Here is a 19208-nt window from a genome sequence, read left to right on the forward strand (position 1 = left end):
AGAGGCGGGGGGAGCTCTGGGGGAATCCCTGCCCCAGCGGGGGGAGCTGTGCGGGAAACTGGCTCCCAGCAGGTGAGGGAAGCTGGAGAAGTTCTTCAGAGGACTCTCCCCCTCCCATGCCCCCCTCCTAAGCAGGCCAGGGCTGCTCAAGGGAATTCAATCCAGAGCCCTTCCACGTGCAGCCTCGGGGAAGGGGGCTCATGCGCTCCGATGGGGGATCCCCCTTCTCCTCCCCGCACCAGCCAGAGGGCTGGAGTGATGCGCCTTCGAGTCCAAGGTGAGGCCCCACTGTTCCCGCCAGCCAAAGGCAGGGGGCGCGCTTGCCACGAGTAACTCTCACCTTCTCCCGGGGCGCCAGGTTTGTCTCTGGCAAGCTGAGGGTCGGGCAGCAATTGTGGCGGTTTCCGTGCCAAGCGCAGAGAAGGGTTAAGGTAACCTGCAGCCTGCTCTTTTCCTGGGACAAGGCTCCCAGTTCGCTGGGGGCCACAGAACCTGCTTCGCTCCCTTTCTCCCCTTCATCAGGCTGCTACCCTGAGGGCTCCCTGCGGCCAGGGCACCAGGTACCCTGCAGGAGATGGTGGGCCTCGCCCGTTCCAAACAGGATGTGTGGGTACAGTGGAACCCCAGAGTCAGGAACCCCTGGGGGAATGGAGGTTGTACCTAACTCGGAACAAAACATTAGGGTGGTTCTTTCAAAAGTTGACAACTGAACCTTGACTTAATACAGCTTTGAAACGCGGCGATGCAGACAAAAAAAACCGCTGCTTTTAACCATCTTAACTTAAAGGTAACGAGCACAGAAACAGTTTCCTTACCTTTTCAAATCTTTTTTTAAACGTTCCCTTAATTTTTTTTAGTAGTTTACATTTAACATGGCACTGTCCTGCATTTGCTTTTTTTGGTGTCTCTGCTGCCTGAGTGCGTACTTCTGGTTCCAAATGAGAGTTTGTGGTAACTCTGGTGTTCATAACTCTGAGGTTCGACTGTATATATATTTAATCAAGAGGTGGACTTCAGTCTTTAAGACATTAGTCGTAGAGTTTAAGGCTAGAAGGGACCTTCAAATTACTGACCCATATCTCCCAGTCCATCAACCCCCAACCAGCACCTGCACACCAAGCCCAACAACCAGAATTAGCCCAAAATAGTGCAGCCCTCAGGGGACTAAGCTATTATGTGCCACAAGCAGAGAATTGAAGGGACTGAGGTGCATCGTTAGAGTAAGAAATACATGGTGGTGTGGTTTGCAGCTGACAGGCATGGGAACTAGGGCTAAGAGATTAAGGTGACAATGTTAATGTCATGGGCGGAGCTGGAACTGACCGTAAGGGTCCCCTGTGCAGAGTGGCCAGGGCAAAACACACAGGAGCAGTGGAGTAGAGGATGCTTTCACTAGAAGTTGGAGGTAGAGTTTGAGATGTGCCTGGGGCAGCTTTTGGGAAAGAGTTCAGGAAGGAACCGGTCGTGAAAGACCAAAAGTAAATTCAGCATTACCTAGAGAAGATGGCTTGATTCCTTCGAAAGAACTAAAAGCAGAGCTCCTCCGGACTCTTGCTAGGGTGAGAAGAGGATGCTCTGGGTTGCTCTCTGTTTTTCTAATCAGAAGTGCTTCACCTTCAGATTTAAATATGCCGAGAGAGAGAGACACACACACATACTGCAAATGGTTCTCGTGGTTTGAAAGCAATTGAGATTTATTTTAAAGACCATGTTGCCATTTCTCCATAAATTCAAGCTCAGCACTTTGTTTCTGGAGGGACTATTGGAATAAGCATCAGCAGTAAAGGAGTCACTAGGAGTTGATCACCAAGACACACCAGCACCAATCCTTCCCACTTTATAGCTCAATCCCACCACAATGGCAATGTTGGATCCACCTGAGCAACTCCTGGAAAAGATGCCGTTAGCCATTGTTTTCAGTGGCTGCAGAGTGCTTGGGACCTGGGGTGTATCTGATATGCACAGAGTTAGTTTTTTGAGTGGGATTTTTAAAAGTACTGAATAAGTTGTGAACACAAGTCCCATTGAACACTGGCACTTAAAAAAAACAAAAAAAAACACCCCCCCCTTGATACTATTCCTGTGCAAAAGAAAGGTTTGGAGACATCCACAGCTGCTGCCGACTGTCCTGCTTGGATGGTCTCAGCCCTGCAGGGAGCAGAACAATCAGAAAAAAGGGAGTATATTCTAGTGTATATGATGGACAGCTATAACAAGTAACAGGAGGAAACAGTATCAAAAGTTAAGGGCATCATTTTGTTGTGTTAAGCTGTCCACAGTTTGGATGCATTTAGTTTTGATGCTTGACTTTTTGCAAGACTGCTGCTCTCCTCTACATCTGTCCTCAGTGAGGCGTAGCAATCCACACAGGGACTGCCACAGATGTGCAGCTCTTACAGCCAACACGGAGAATTCCCCCTCCCCCACCTCAGTACAGTGTTCTTCAGAAATAAGGCAAGAGCGGTAGGTGCAGACAGTCAAGCCACTTTGGTTAGTGAGTTTCCTGCAAGATACAGCTAGATGAGCTGACTGTATGTTAGCTCTGAGCATGGGATAGTGTGTCAGGGGTAGGTGCAGAGAGGCAATCACTCTCCCTTTGATGGGTCTGGCAGGTATAGGAGTGACTAAAACCTACAGGGAAGTTCTGTTCTTTCCAAGGAAGCTGGCTGCAATAGCTGGAACATTTCAAGGATCTTCCTTTTTTTTTTCAGCCACCATCTTCTCTGATGCCCTGGTCAACTCCTCTACTGCCTTCTTCAGTGCTTTCATTGCCTCCTTTGATGCTTTAGGTATCTTCTCCTCCTCCTTCAGTGCCACAGCCATCTCCTTCTCTGGTGCCTTGAGGACCTCAGCCACCTTCTTCTGTGCCGAAGCCACCTCTTGCCGTGCAGGTGATATCATCTCTGTCATAATTTCTTTCGGCTCCTCTGCTGCTTCTTGGGTCACTCTGACTGACGGAGTGAAGGGGCCCACGAGCCAGTTGAGGGGAGTGTTGTGTGCGACATACTCCAGTAGAGCATCCAGAGACTCCTGGGTCTTTATCACTTTCTCCCGGCTCTGCGTCAGGGAGCTGCTGGAGAGGTCCTGGAAGGAATCCGCTCTGGAAAAGGAAGTGTGGAGCTGCTGCATGTTGTTAACGGCCTGCTGCACCATTTCCTGGATGCTGCTGGGGAGGCCTTGGATGCTGGATACCAGATTCACGTAGGCAGGGTGCAGCTGCTGGGTGATGATACTCACCATGGCTAGAGTATGAGACTCGACCTGCTGAGAGGAGAGTAGTGGGTAAGACATACAATGTGAAACCAGCATTTAGTGCACCATCCATCCATGTAAGTACTTCCCACTAGAGATACCTCTGGCTGGGAAGCATCTTTAGCTGGGTTTTCTCTCGGCTGGGTCCGGCTCCACTCCATCCCCAGCTGTTGAAGCTTCTCCAGGCTATCCTGAAGCTTCTGACCAACGCTCTGTTTTATGTATTCGATCTGGCAGGGAGACAAGAATGATCATTGCAGATACCTGTGACCAGCAAGAAGCTCTGCAATGCCCAAGTCCCTCTTACACAGTGGGGTCCGAGAACAGGAAACAGGCAGTACCACACCAAGGAAGCTGCTGCACATCAAGCAGAGATGGGAGCGTAGGTAGATGTGAGACTCAGAGGGCAGCCTGGGAACAGAGCGATTTAGCACTGCGGTGGAATGCTTTGCATCCCCAGGGTGGGAAAGGGGGTGTTCTTACTAGGTTTATTGCCAGCTGGAGTTGGGAAAGAGTATCCTGGGTGTTTTGCTTGACAAGCTGCAGCTTGTTCAGGGAGTGCTGGTAGGCTCGGTGGCGGACTTTGTTTGAGAGGGAACCCAGGCGCACGAAGTAACTCTGCCGCTGTTTCTGCTCTTCCACGGAGGCCATGTTGAAGCCCTCGACGGCTATGGCAAGTTCAACTGAAGGGAACAATCGTATAAGGGTCAAGTTATCAGCAGGAATGCCCGCCCCCAGCGATGGTCCTTTTGGGCCCATTGCACAAGGTCGTCGACACACTAACTGCCCCACTCCTGGTCTCTGTGCCACTGTTTCCCTAACTGTAAAATGGGGATAATGATACTGACCGCCTTTATAAAGCACTTCAAGATCAACTGAAGAAAGAACTAATGGTTATTATGAGAGCTCAGACACAAGGTTTGAGAGGACAGCAGCTGTCTGAAGGGATGAAGAATGAACTGATTTTTCTTTCCCCACAGAGCTCACCTGCTTTTACCCACCAGTTTCAAGGCAACTAAGACAAAACAGTAGTTAGCGAACGTCGGAACCTCTTCCCTGTGTCGCATGCCAGCTCCTAATGTTGAGAGAAAGTCATTGGGGTGACAAGTCTAACGCAACTTACCTGTCCAAGACAGGAGAAGGCCTCTGCCATCTAGCAGAAGCAATAGTGTCTGAGCTTGGATGGAGGAGCGGGGACTGCATTTTCTATTGCTAGCACATGCTATGCAGTAGTGGCTCTCAACCTGTCCAGACTACTGTACCCCTTTTAGGAGTCTGATTTGTCTCGTGTACCCCCAAGTTTCACTTCACTTAAAAACGACTTGCTGACAAAATCAGACATAAAAATACAAGTGTCACATCACACTAGTACTGAAAAATGGCTGACTTTCTCATTTTTACCATATAGTTATAAAATAAATCAATCTGAATATAAATCTTGTATTTACATTTCAACGTATAGTACATAGAGCGGTATAAACAAGTCATTGTCTGTATGAAATTTTAGTTTATGCTGACTTCGCCAATGCTTTTTATGTAGCCTATTGTAAAACTAGGCAAATAGCTAGATGAGTTGATGAACCCCCTGGAAGACCTCTGTGCACCCCTAGGGGTACGTGTACCCTTGGTTGAGAACCACTGCTGTAGAATGTCTAAGCACTTTCTCACCCAGTTCCTCATTTGTCATGGGGAGGTAATGATCCACCAGCACCTCTGATTTCTCCAGAACAGCATCCACTCCACTTGCTACCAGCTGGCCCGCTGCCTTGGCTTTATTCAGGCTGTTGGTCAGCACGGAACTGGTCATCTCCACGCCGTCCTGGACAGCCTCTCTGCTCCGCCCTACAACTGTATTCACTTTGCTGGTCACAATGTCCTTTGCACCACAAGCAGCTTCCTTGGCAGTATTGACGGTGGAGGACACCACTGATTTGGTCAGCTCAACGCTGTCCTGGACAGTCCCTCTGGTCAGGTCCACTGCTTCGGTCACTCTGTTGGTCACAATGTCCTTCGCACCACAGGCAGCTTCCTTGGCAGTATTGACGGTGGAAGACACCACTGATTTGGTCAGCTCAACGCTGTCCTGGACAGTCCCTCTGGTCAGGTCCACTGCTTCGGTGACCCTGTTGGTCACAATGTCCTTGGCACCATAGGCAGCTTCCTTGGCAGTATTGACGGTGGAGGACACCACTGATTTGGTCAGCTCAACGCTGTCCTGGACAACATCTTTGGTTACATCTACAGCTCCGGCCACGCTGCTGGCCACCACATCTTTTGCGCCATAGGCAGCATCCACAGCACTCATCACTTTAGTAGACACCATCTGCTTGGTGTCTGAAATGACCTAGAGGGGAGAGCCAGAGGAAAGATTATATTACACTCACTCAAAGACTGAGGTTGTTTTTTTCCAGTGGGGAGACATCAGATACCCCTTCCTTCCCAAATGGCCCTTCTCTAGATAAATAGTGGCATGGCTCGGTAATGTCATCCATTAGTTCCCACCGCTGTAGGGCCAACAGGCAGCATGAATTGGTGTAGCTCCATGACATCAGCACCACTTACATCTGCCAAGGATCTGGCCCTTAGCCTCTCTGTCAGCGGGCAGCTCCTTTTCTAGCCCAAACATCTGCAAAGCAAATGTCTCTTCAGTCAGGGTTCACATTGCGCCGTCGCTCCCTCTTGACTAAGCGCTGCAACCCATCTGTTTCCCTAGGGCAGGCCTATGCCTCCCTCTCCATAGCATTGGCCCTCGAGCAAGTTGTAACTTCCCCTCCTGGGGGAGGATGCTGGATACCTTCTCCGTTGGTTGGTGAAGGAAGGGCAGGCTCTCCTCCAGTTTGTCCAGTCCCTTGCAGGCGTACTCGTTTACCGATCTGACTAAAGAGCGGGAGATGCACAGACTTAGTTCTCTGAATCTGTTACAGTTTGACTCCTGCTCGCAGTGGCAAGGCTAGGCAGAGGGAACCAGCACAAAGGCAACACAGCCGGCCTGATTCAAGCAGCCTTGCGGTCATGCCCTTTGGGAACCCGACTCCCTGTAATGGCAGGAAGTAGCACACTTCTCCATCAGAGGGGGTATCTTTATTACTCAGTTGCAGCCACTTGGGAGCCATATTAACTGGGAGGAAGGAATCCTGTTTGGTCCTCCACCAGAAGGTTGGAGGGTAGGAAGAAAGCCTCAAGCTATGGGGCAAAAAAGACTAAACAGCCCCTCTTGCCCAAGAATGGAATAGTGAGCAGTAGGCAGCACGGACTCCCATTTAATACCAGGCTCCAGTACTCCCCTGGGTGAAATACACGGCTTCCCAAGATCTGGAGGGCAAACATGTCAAGCAGGTTAGAGAACAGAGTGGCTGTAAAGGGCTAGATTCCAGTCTCACTGGAGTCAATGGCAAAATCTTCCATTAATTTCACTGGGCTCAGGATCTGGCTGAATACATGGGGCAGCAGGGTGAAGGAGTCAGCAGTGCTTTGGTTAAGCAAAGAAGTTAAATGGAGGAACTGTTGGTTCCTTGGGTCTGTGCCAAGCAAGCCCAGCAATTGCTGGAAAGAGTTAGCTAAGGTGGATGGGAAATACAGCTGTGAGAAAAGATAGAATCATAGAAATGTAGGGCTGGAAGGGACCTCGAGAGGTCATCAAGTCTCGTCCCCTGCGCTGAGGCAGGACCAAGTAAACCTTGACCAACCCTGACAGGGGTTTGTCCAACCTGTTCTTAAAACCTCCAGTGACGGGGATTTCACAACCTCCTTTGGGAGCCTGTTCCAGAGCTTACCTACTCGTATAGTTCAAAAGTTTTTCCTAATATCTAACCTAATTCTCCCTTGCTACAGATTAAACACATGACTTCTTGTCCTGCCTTCAGTGGACGTGGAGAACAATTGATCAACATCCTCTGTATAACAGAAGACTGATTATGTTCCCCCTCCGTCTTCTTTTCTCAAGACTAAACATGGCAGTTTTGTTAACCTTTCCTCAGAGGTCAGGTTTTCTAAGCCTTTTATCACTTTTTTTTTGCTCCCCTCTGGATTCTCTCCAATTTGTCCACATCTTTCCTAAAGTGTGACTCTCAGAATTGGACACAATATCCACCTGAGGCTACACCAGTGCGGGGTACAGCAGGACAATTACTTCCCGTGTCTAACATATGACACTCCTATTAATACACCCCAGAACAATATTAGACATTTTTGCAACTGCATCACAATGTCAATTCACATTCAATTTGTGATCCACATTCAATTTGTGATCAATTTGTGATCCTCAGATCCTTTTCAGCAGTGCTACTGCCTAGCCTGTTATCCCTCATTTTGTAGTTTTGCATTTGAATTTCCTTCTTAAGTGTAGTACTTTGCACTTGTCTTTATTGAATTTCATCTTGTTGATTTCAGAGCAATTCTCAAATTTGTCACGGTGGTTTTAAATTCTACTCCTGTCCTCCAAATTGCTTGCAACCCCTCCCAGCTTGGTGTCATCCACAAATGTTATAAGCATAATTTCCATTCTCCACATCATTAATGACAATATTGAATAGTACGGGACCCAGGACTGACCACTAGATACGCCCTCCCAGTTTGACCATTGATAACTACTCTTTGAGTATGATCTTTCAACAAGTTCTGCACCCACCTTGTAATAATTTCATCTAGTCCACAGTTCCCTACTTTGCTTACGAGAACGTCATGTGGGATTGTGTCAAAAGCCTTACTAAAAATCACAATATATCAGTCCTACAGCTTCTCCCCATCCACTAGGCCAGTAACCCCATCAAAGAAGGAAATAAGGTTGCCTTGGCATGATTTGTTCTTCACAAATCTTTGTTGGCTATTCTTTATAATATCCCTGTATGACTTGGAAATAACTCAGATGCTAGTTTAGGAGCATTTACAGTAGGAAGGTGTTAAACCCGAAGCTGTTTTTTCTTTTCATGCCCCATATTGGGCATCACAAACAGACTGTAACCACATCGCTAATACTCTCAGCAGCTGGGGCGTTCACGCCATGGGACTAAAGTGCTGGGATGGGAGAATGAGAAAGCTATCTAATGCTGCTCTCCTGTTAAACAAGTCTTCCCTGCTGGTCTGTGTCCTGAGCCCTCTTGCTCTGCTGCCACGCAGTGTAGTCTGAGATGTCCCATGAGGGTTCTCACACCTCCGCACAAGGTAGGAATCACCTGTCTTGGTGTTTACTCACTCTGAGGTTCCAGGTGGCTGAGAATTGGCTGCATGCCACCAACTGCGCTGCCCACTGCCATGGCAGCCACGATCTCTGCCACGTTGCAGATGTTGCTGACATATGGATGCGTCCCCTTGGTGTAGCTGTAAGCAGAGGAGACCACGTTGTAGGCAGAGCTGACAAAGGGCAAGCTGGCCACCCTGTTCACTATGTTCTGAGCAAGGGAAAGAAGAAGTGACATTAGCGGCAGATCCTGTCGCTGGTGGGTGAATATAAACTGTAGTCTGAGCTATGCATATTCCCAGAGAGGCTCTTTATGGAAACCACTCTTTCCTCTTTCTGCTCAAGTGCAGTGACAGAGAGGTGAAGGGACCTGGATATGAGTCAGCAGTGTGCCTTTGTTGCCAAGAAGGCCAATGGCATATTGGGCTGTATTAGTAGGAGCGTTGCCAGCAGATCGAGGGAAGTGATTATTCCCCTCTATTCGGCACTGGTGAGGCCACACCTAGAGTACTGCATCCAGTTTTGGTCCCCCCACTACAGAAGGGATGTGGACAAATTGGAGAGAATCCAGCGGAGGGCAACAAAAATGATTACGGGGCTGGGGCACGTGACTTACGAGCAGAGGCTGAGGGAACTGAGCTTATTTAGTCTGCAGAAGAGAAGAATGAGGGTGGATTTGATAGCAGCCTTCAACTACCTGAAGGGGGGTTCGAAAGAGGATGGAGCTCGGCTGTTCTCAGTGGTGGCAGATGACAGAACAAGAAGCAATGGTCTCAAGTTGCAGTGGAGGAGGTCTAGGTTGGATATTAGGAAACACTATTTCACTAGGAGGGTGGTGAAGCACTGGAATGGGTTACCTAGGGTGGTGGTAGAATCTCCATCCTTAGAGGTTTTTAAGGCCCGGCTTGACAAAGCCCTGGCTGGGATGATTTAGTTGGTGTTGGTCCTGCTTTGAGCAGGGTGTTGGACTAGATGACCTCCTGAGGTCTCTTCCAACCCTAATATTCTATGATTCTCAGGGCCACACCAGGAGTCAGTGACAGAGCGGGGATTAGAACTCAGGACCATGCTTCTTGTCAGTCACATATTGATTAAACATCACCCTCCCTGGATTTAGCACTGGAACCCATGGCAGATCGTTCTCCCAAATTTCAGCCTTATGGAACTCCCCCCCACACATGAAGTTACAGCCCTCTCCCGAGCAAGAGGAAACTGCATTCTCCATATTAAACTAGAGCCTCAAAGCACTCTGTGTGGCTGGACTCCTCTCTTGCCTGGATGTTGGGATGCTGGCATAAGTTAGCGCGCTGAAGCACCTGTTGGCAGGTGAATTGAGGATTACACTTTATAATAATAGCTTCCCGTGATTTACCTACCGCTTGCTGCTCTTCTTCAGCCTTTGGAGGGCCAGTATTCGTGGTCTTGTTTTCAGATGCCATTGTGAAGTTGGATGCAACTGAAAGGAGAGAAAAAGAACAGTTACAACATTATGAGTTAGCCTTCTGATATTACCAGTAACAGCTGGTGGACAGTATAATGCCACATGCACTTGGATTATTGTCCACCACATCTTAGGAACTTCAGAGCTCCTCTTCCTATTCCTTACAAGAAGAATGTGAAGATATTCTAATAGCTCCATCTAGTCATAGAGATTTCATGTGTTAATGTGAATATTTACCAGGGATCAGAATGTGCATGTAGGAGGGAAGCAATATCAATCTACCCAGCCTCCTTCCACCATCCCAAGTCAGCTGGATGTTCCTACTAAAATAAGCAGCACTGAAATTGCGTGGATACATTAATTTCTTAGACATCAGAGTTAGCGCCCCAGTGAGACGAACTGGCGCAGTTCTTACTCATATTAGGCCTGCTATATCTGTCTAGAAGACAGAGACACTCAGGCATCAGCCGCATGTTCTGAATGTCCTCTCTGCAGCTATAAAGTCTAGGATGCTTGAATAAAAGCTAATTGTGGCACCTTAGAGACTAACAACACAAGTCCTCCTGTTCTTTTTGCGGATACAGACTAACACGGCTGCTACTCTGAAACCTGAATAAAAGCTTGCACCCTGCAGAAGATGATGGCTTGTGTCACAGCATGTTGTCTCTCATCTTACTATAATTAAGCTTGCCAGAATTAGAGGTATATATTTTTTTTTAGAATTTTGATGGATAATATAGATTTTTATTTTTAAGCCTTTTTTATTTTTACCAATTTAAATTTTCACAGTTGTGGGAAATTAGGGGGGTTCAGACAATAATTATTTAATGACAGCAGACCCTGAGCTTCAAAAAGTTAAAGCCTTATAACCGTTCAAACGCACACTGGCAACATCACATGTCAAGCTATACAAAGTCAGTAGCCTTAAATCAAACTCAGACATTCTCAAGTGGCATTTTTCTTATTTTGCCAATCTGTAAATTGTGATCAGCCTTGATGGAAATATGTTTTCATGGGTTTGGGTGTGTACGGTGGAATTGACGTTTATTGACATTTGCTGATAAAAATAGAATCCTTCCAAGCCTAACTGTAAAGACGAGAGTTAACAATCCAATATGCCATCTTGACAGTGACTGTTGCAAGAGAGAAATTCCATTGTAGCCATGGAATGAGTGGGGAAGGCAGGTTTTCAGAGTTCTAATTTTGGAACCCTGGTTAGCTCATTGTCACATTATGACAATGGTATTTGAAGTTATATTTTTAAGACAACTGAACTTGCTTAACAACAGCTTTGAAAAGCTCAGATTTCCCCCACTAATTCTGATGTTAAGATGGGTTTCCCCATGTCTCGGTCTATTTCCCAACAGGATGTAGCATCTCAGAGCACCCTGGCAAAACCTTAATTCCCATGAGAGAGAGACACAAGGGCCAATCGCCGAACAGAGATGCTGACACAGTGGCAGGCACTTCCACCATCAACAATTTTATGAACTAGTGACGGTGACGGCCATCTTTGTGTCAAGGCTCATTCAACACAGTCCTCTGCAAGGCCTCTGATCTTGGAGTCTCTCTCGCTGCAGCGCTGCCTACACTCGGGATTCTTTTTCACATTTCCCATCACTGTTCAGCTCCACCAGCAATAGCAACTTTGGAAGTCTTAGAATTTTGTGGGGAGGGGGGGCCGGGGGGGGGCGTGATGTGTTCTTCTGTTGCAGTAGCACCTACCCTACAGGGTAGACAGATGGTCCCTGCCCCGAAGAGCTTACAATCAAATTCAGGGCAAGGTGCACCACTGGATGTAAGCAGTAGGAAGAAGCTGAGGAAAGAAGGACAAGGGAATCCTTGAAGACAGCATGTGTTCGGCTAGGCTAGCTATGCACACAGCTAGGGGAGACTGAAGAAGATACACAATATCACTATCAGCAGTCCTTACCAGCCAGCTACATGCTTGTTATTGGTTGATGTTTTATGGCAACCATTGCAGCAGTGTGTAACCAACTGTTAGAGCACCAAGGCCCCAGTTCAGGAGAGTACTTAAGGGCACTTTGTCAAATTAGACTCATCCTTAAGTCTCACTGAAGTCAAGGTGACTCAAGTGTGCTTAAGTGCTGCCCTGAACTGGGACCCTGGAGCTTGTGGACTGGGCTGTTGGGGGGACGGGGGCTGTGGCAGCGGCAGGCACAGGAATAATGATTTGGCTGCTTTTGGAGGGGTACTTTCTGTGCCCCCTGTGGCTGGAGAAGCTGCCTCCCTGCCCCCACCGTGGCTGGAGGAGCTGGCTCTCCCCACCTTCTCCAGCAGCCCCGGGGTCAGAGGAGTTCTGTGCCCCCGCTGATTGGGGGGGCCTGTGCCCCTGCTTGCCCACTCCCCCCCGGTGCATGCCCCTGGGCTGTGGTATTTAAGTCTAACACACATAGTTAGACCGGCTCTGAGCCAAGTTACATGGCATGGTGAGGTCACTGGGCTACAGACTGTGTTTTGTGTACATACAACACCTGACACGATCGGGGCCTTGATCCTGAACTGGGCCTGGGTCGGCCCCACTGCCATACAAATAATAAGAGTGTTAACACTGGTTGCAGCGTCTGGCGAGCTGTCTCCACCCGCCCCAGCCAGCGCTGCTTGGTAAGCCCTGTGGGGCTTTCCGTTTATGTGGGTACAGCACCTTGCACAAGAGGGTGCCTGAATGTGACAGTGCCTAGTGGGCCCCCTAATCTAAACAACACCTACCCTGGGGAAATGGCATCAGGGTCTGCCTGCACTGCTGAGCTGGCCCTGGTGATTGGCACTATCCCAGCAAAGCCCAGCCCCGTTCCTGTGTCCTCCTCCCTGGCGCTGTGCTGCCCCGTGTGCATGGGTCTTTGTGCCCCACTGAGCTGAGCCGCTCTAGGATGCTTTCCCAGTGAATTGTGGGAGAACTTGACTATCCTTCTGGGCACACGGCGGAGGGGAATAGTGGGAAGGTGCCGGAGGACGGTCGGCACTCATGTGGTTTATCCCGCATCCTCACTGCAAAGTGGCTAGTCACCAGCCCTAGGGAAAGCAGCACCCAGGCTGTAACCCACCACCACCCAGGCAGGCCAGCTTGCCTGCGTTGAAAATAACACCCCACTCGGATTAGAAGATTGTGTGTGGACGGGAGTGGGGTTAGGGGCAACATCTGCATGAGGGCCTGGGCTAACGTTGCTGTGAAGACAAACCTCAGTGTTAGGCAGCCTGGGAAATTTGTAGAAAGTTTCCCTAACATAGGCAGGGCCTGGGAGTGGTGGAGGCCCAGTATCCAGAATCAACTGGCTGTTCACAGGACGTGCTAGCAACCACTGGTTGTTCCTCTTACACTTTCAGGAGACTGGTTTGTTGTTAAAGGCTAGGCTGAGTCAGCCTGCAGCATTTGTCAAAGGGACCCCACCCCCCCACACATATGATGCAACACCATGTAGGGCAGCTCCTGCCCGCAGTTGTCATTTCCAGTCTGAAAACGCACTTTGTTTTTGCACTATATCTCACTGGCCTTGGAGTCCGGGTTAGTCTAGGGGTAAAATCTTGCACCGTAAGATTGTCTCCTAATTAGCGTGTCAACAAGCCAGGACAGAACACCTCACTCCTTGGGCCGCCTGAGAAAAACCCAGGGCCTGAGTTTCCGCTCACTCTCGCTGGTGGAAATCAGGATCAGCTCCTTCGGAGCTAAAGGATCTCTGCTGATGTTAAACTAGACACTACAGGCCTGTTTTTGGTACAGTTTTCAATGCGCGAGTGACACAGTGCTTAGGGCATGAGCGTGTTAAAACATGGTTTGACGTGCCTGCGTAGGTGGGACCAGGCCTTGCTACGGTGCCAGCATCTGTGGCCTGGTTTTTCAGTATCTGCGGCAGGCCCTTGTAATCCTGCGGCCTGGTTTTTCAGAGGTGCTGAGTAGCCACACACTCTCATTGATATCGGTGGATGTTGCAGGTGCTTAGCACCACTAGGGAGGGAAAAAGATCAGGCCACTGGTATCTCAAGACTTTTTTTTTTTTTGCTTGTCTAGCTCAATAGTGCTCAGTGATTGAAACTCCCATCTGGCTGCGGAGACCAGCAGCCGGTGCACCCCTTTGAAATGACTTACTGTTGCAAAAAAAGTGTTTGATCCTAGCTGGAGGAGGGCCTCTTTCAGACAGACCAGACTGCCCTTGTGAAATACCCCAGCATGCTTTCCCAGTTCAGCACATTCTAGACATTGCTGGATGTTTGCTCAAGAGCACAGGAGGTTCTGCTTATCAAGGTACGGACCATTGCTTTATCCGCCTGGCTGGGAATTGCTTGTGTGAGCCAGGAGATGGCTTGAGTGCAAAGTAGTTTTCACCTACATGTGGAAACAGGCTCTGCTCATATTTGCTGTTGGTTAAGTCAGCTTTATTTGCTACATTCTTATGCAAATAGGAACCTGGGATCTCATCCGGCTGGAAATCTGCTTCCCACATTCAAGTAATCTGTGAAGTCCAGCCTCTCTCCTCCAACAGGCAAGGACTGATTGATCAATAGGAACTATGAAACTAGGCAGACTGGATAGCTAACAGGAAAGGAGTACTTGTGGCACCTTAGAGACTAACAAATTTATTTGAGCATAAGCTTTCGTGAGCTACAGCTCAGTTCATCGGATGTAGCTCACAAAAGCTTATGCTCAAATAAATTGGTTAGTCTCTAAGGTGCCACAAGTCCTCCTATTCTTTTTGCGAATACAGACTAACACGGCCGCTACTCTGAAACCTCACCTTAAGTGATCACTCTCGTTACAGTGTGTATGGTAACACCCATTGTTTCATGTTCTCTATGTATATAAATCTCCCCACTGTATTTTCCACTGCATGCATCCGATGAAGTGAGCTGTAGCTCACGAAAGCTTATGCTCAAATAAATTTGTTAGTCTCTAAGGTGCCCCAAGTCCTCCTTTTCTTTTTGCGGATACAGACTAACATGGCTGCTCCTCTGAAACCTGGATAGCTAATGACTCTTTTACGAGAGGCAGCTAGCGTTAATAGTTTGGATGGGAGGAAGGAACACTAGAAAGAATGTGAATGGGTGTGTGGTCTTGTGGTTAAAGCACCTGATTCGGTCAGGTGTCCTGGGTTCCCATCCCAGTTCTACCACTGACTTGCTGGGCGACTAAGCAACACTGTGCCTCAGACTCCCTTTCCGGAACGCGGCGCGGACAGCACTTTACACCTGGGGAAGCTGGTTGTTAAGTGCGTTGTGATCAGAAGAAGAGGCCCAACATTTTCCGGGGTGGCCAGTGATTCCCAACTTGAGACACCTTGGGCCCTAAGTTTCAGAATTGGTGGGAGATGGGGGCTCCACAGCTTTTCTCACAATCAGACCCAAGAGGCCCCCCAAGACTGATGCACCCACAAAACATAAATGTCACTGGCTGCCTTTGAAAACGTTGGTCCAAGGAGTTTGGTAACATGGTGTGAGGCTGTGCATGATGTAAACCAGGGATTCTCAACCTTTTCCTTTCTGAGCTCCCCCTTCACCCCCCCGCTATAAAAACTCCATGGCCCACCTGTGCCACAAAAAGTGTTTTTCTGCATATCCAGTAGATTACAAGCCAGGGCCAGCATTAGGGGATAGCAAGCTGGGCAACTGTCCAAGGCTCCACGCTACAGGGGGCTCCGCAAAGCTAAGTTGGCTTCATCCCCATGCGGCAGGGTTCGGGCTTCAACTTTGGCCCTAGGCAGTGGGGCTCAGGCTTTGGCATTCTTCCCTGGGCTCCAGTGACTCTAACGCCAGCCCTGCTTTCTGGTTTAATTTGGACCCCCTGAAACCAGCTCACGGCTCCCCAGGGGGCCTCAGATAAACTACTCGTATGGGTTGAGTTGAGAGTCAGACTGTGCTCTGGGCTTCTCATTCTACTGTCTATCTTGTTTACTCTGAAATCTTTTAGGTCAGGGACTCTATTTGTATCTTGTGCAGCACAGAGCATGTTGTCAGTGTTTAATAATTAGTATAGTTGGATTCCCTGTAAGGTTTCTAGCAGAGCCTTGTGTTATTAGTTGCTTTTTCTTCCCTTGGAAGGTTGTGCGTAAAGCACCAACTCTAGGCATATATAGCTACCACCATTTTTCGGGTCCTGCTATTATCCTACTGCAGAAATACTGAATGTCTTTATCATGCCTCTGACAGATGGTCACCACTATAGAAAAGTTACAGGCAGGTCTCAAGGTCCTGGAAACTGGAGAGAGACCCTAAGGTTTAACTCATCAGTTTCTCTTAGTCATTGGATTGCTGACCTCCCTTGGATAGCCACAAAGTCTGTGTTAACATTAGAGGTAAACAGAACTCAATAAGTCAGTTATTTGCCTATAGCCCCACTTCATAAGAGATCAACCCTCCCATGGATTGCCTCCCAGTTCCCCATTACTTGGTTCTCAAAATGTTTTCTTCTGCAGGCTGCTAGTGGCCCATGGGCCACAGTTCAAGAACTGCAGCATTAATCAATCATACAAAGAATTAATTGAACTTCCAGGAGCATCTTCACTACCAGTAGTGGGCTTCTGCAAAGCACATGCCTCTTCTTCTAATTTCTATTATGGTTGCATCCAAAATATAGTGGGCACTCTACAGACATAGGAAGATGTGTCTGCCTGTGAAGAGCTTACAGGGTAGGAAGGAAAAAAATGCACAGACCATAGGGATCAAAAAGAATACACATAAAGCAAAGTAATTGGTGTCTGTGTGTGTGATTGCAGGTCTTGTTAGCGCTGGTCTCCCCACAGGTCTTAAAAAGTCTCTTTCACACACACAGACACACAGGGAAGGGATGAGAAAAGGGTAGCCTTAACTGGGTACTTTTCAGCCTTGCTGCCCTCTCAGTTTGGAGATGGTCTTGGAGAGACCAGGGATAAACGGTCAAAAGCAGGGGCCCGATTCTTCCTTTCCCCTGCAGTTGGTGTAGTTTTTACACTAGTGCAAAAGACAGACATTCTGACTTGGTGGCGTTTCACACCCACATTGCACTACTGGTGTAAATAACTACACTAGGGGCAGGGCAAATCCGACAGGCCCCAAATCTCCAGGTCCTCCCCTCCAAAGCAGCAGCAGCGACTCCCAGAGCAGAGATTGTAGGGGCAGGCGACAGTGTGATCTTCCCTTGAAGAGAGCTGCCTGATCTCCCTCCTGGTTGCTGTTAGCCTGGCATTTTACATGCAAACTTACCAAGTATAGCCAAGGCTACAATATACTACAATTGCAGCCTGGCCTTACCTGGTCTGTTGTCTTCTGCTCGCTCCGGCGCCCGAGATATCTTTGTCCTCCTGTGCAAATGGCAAAGTTCTGTTCAGCGCCTGGGTGGGTCCTGCCAAGCCCGGGACAGACAGCTGGAGAAAGCCAATCCAGGAGCGGCATTCTTCACCCTGGCCAATCAGAAGTGGCATGTAGGTGGGGCTAGAATGCTGTGAACTGGGGGAGAGGGAAGTGGCAACGCAAGATTCCAAAGGGGTCCCTGGGCCAGGAGGAGAGGGGAGATTTCTCCAGCTCTCCAGAAGCGGGAGGTAGGAGAGGCCCAGCTCAGCCCAGTGATTCAAAGGGCTCCCAGCCCCTGCCTGTCTGAACAAAGGTGGGGAATTGCAAAAGTTAGCTGTTTTGGTTCTTCTTAGCATCTCTCTGGTGGACATGGGTGGTGGGCTGCTGTTGGCATGTCCTGAAGGAGCTAGTCAGGAAGAGCACCCACAAAGCATGGTGGGGATTCTAGGTGCAAGCCCCCATGATAGCAAGGGATTGAGGGGTGATTTGGCGGCAGGAACTGCCTCGTCTCAGGGGCACATTTATCATGCATCATGGGAGCTGGGGGTGAATTCCTGGGCACGGCAGGGCTTGGGGACGGTGCGGCATGTCGAGGTTCGTTCACCAGGCATTGGGGCACTGTGGCAATTCAGTGTTCATTTTCACAGTGCTTTTTTATGTATTTCTGAGTCTTAGGAGATGCTTCTGGGCTTCTGAGTCCTTTTCTCCCCCCCCCCCCCATTGACTGGCATGGGGTGGTATTTGTGCAATTCCCAACTCACTCTCTCTGTTTCCTCTGTCTGTTGCTGAACTACCAGAATTAGCTTAATCCCCATGAAACCCACCCTGGCTACAATCCCCCAAATGCTGCCTTCTCTACCCCCATGTACTGCCATTGCTTAAATCCCTGAGCCACCAAACCCTACAGCTCATTTCATGCCACCCCAATGCCCATCCTTGCTGCTCTGTATGAAGGAGGGCACCCTGGCTCCTTCAGAGAATCTGGTAAATTAGCCAGAGACCCCAAATGTTATGCGGTACCCCATAAATAAAGAGACATGAAAGCAATCCAATGTGTGCAAAGTGCCTCAAAGGACTGGAGTGCATCGTCTGAATAAGCCAGAATATTTACCTTCCAGTCCTCTCCTGCCCTGAGGGCAGGTCCCATTGCTAACACAGGAGTTGGCTAGTCCCTCCTGTTTTAAAATCTTAGCTGGCTACAGATTGGCACTAGGGTGATCAGACAGCAAGTGTGAAAAATCGGGACATGGGGTGGGGAGTAATAGGAGCCTATATAAGAAAAAGACCCCAAAATCGGGACTGTCCCTATAAAATCAGGACATCTGGTCACCCTAATTGGCACAAGCAGCAGTGGGCTGATACCTGTGACTGCACAATGATGAAATGACATGAGCCTCAGGTGGAGTGTGAGCTCTTTGGGGCATGGACTTTTGTTTGTACAGTGTCCAGCATAATGGGTCCCTGATCCTGATTGGCATGTCTAGGTGCTTCTTTGATAGAAATAATAAACATAATGAATACTTTTCTCTGCTGTAGCCTCTTTCATCCTGAGATTTCAAAGCTTGTTCCAAACAATTGTTAGCTGACCTCCACAGCACTCGTTATTATCCCCGTTTCACAGAGGGGAAAACTGGGTCACAACAAGGAGTTAAGACCAACATTTTCTAAAGTGGATCCATTATTCTGAGTATCGTAGTTTTTGGGTGAGAACTTAGGGTCTGATTTTTCATGTGATCCACAGGATGCACTGAAATGACGAGGATCTGTGGGTATCTGGCACTTGTGGAAATCTGAAGTTAGGTAGCCCAAAATGTTGGCATCCAGAGTCAGTTGCCACTTTTCAAAATTGGACTGGACGTGACTTGTCACATTCATAGGTGAGGTGGTAAATGAAGTAAGTTCACTGTCAGTGTGTGAAAGGGAGGCTAAGTAGGCCAGTTTTGGAAATGGCGGTGAAAGCCTTTTCAGACATGTGTCTGTTACGCCATTCAAGGTGTGTAAACAGGCAGTGCAACTTGGAAGCAATCTAAATGTGCTGCACGTGGGACTGTAATGTGGCAC

General features: G+C 48.6%; 2 protein-coding genes across 7 annotated transcripts in view; one reads left to right on the forward strand and one right to left on the reverse strand.

Moving 5' to 3' along the window:
• The window catches only part of UHRF1 (ubiquitin like with PHD and ring finger domains 1), a 76629-nt gene that overhangs the window by 17166 nt on the left and 40255 nt on the right, over positions 1-19208 (forward strand). Inside the window, exon 1 of one of the 4 annotated variants that reach the window (XM_073324082.2) lies at positions 12494-14130. The exons of the other annotated variants lie outside the window; for them this stretch is intronic. The gene's annotated coding sequence lies outside the window, so the exon portion shown is untranslated. Of the gene's footprint in view, positions 1-12493; positions 14131-19208 lie in introns of those variants that run through there. 4 annotated transcript variants of the gene reach the window in all.
• Positions 1673-17213, reverse strand: LOC140903193 (perilipin-3). Of its 3 annotated transcripts, XM_073324090.2 has the most exons (8): positions 17109-17213; positions 9805-9884; positions 8444-8639; positions 6047-6129; positions 4921-5596; positions 3736-3935; positions 3354-3482; positions 1673-3264 (listed from the first exon to the last, which is right to left on the reverse strand). In XM_073324090.2, the coding sequence occupies exons 2-8, from the start codon at positions 9865-9867 to the stop codon at positions 2686-2688; spliced, it is 1926 nt and encodes a 641-aa protein (XP_073180191.1). In that variant the 5' UTR covers positions 9868-9884; positions 17109-17213; the 3' UTR covers positions 1673-2685. The 3 variants fall into 3 exon arrangements, with proteins under 3 accessions (XP_073180191.1, XP_073180190.1, XP_073180192.1); XM_073324089.2 differs by lacking the exon at positions 17109-17213 and having other exon boundaries at positions 8444-8568; positions 9805-10019; XM_073324091.2 differs by lacking the exon at positions 17109-17213 and having other exon boundaries at positions 9805-9937.

The sequence above is a fragment of the Lepidochelys kempii genome, chromosome 25 (genome assembly GCF_965140285.1).
Source record: "Lepidochelys kempii isolate rLepKem1 chromosome 25, rLepKem1.hap1, whole genome shotgun sequence".
Classification (NCBI taxonomy): Eukaryota; Metazoa; Chordata; order Testudines; family Cheloniidae; genus Lepidochelys; species Lepidochelys kempii.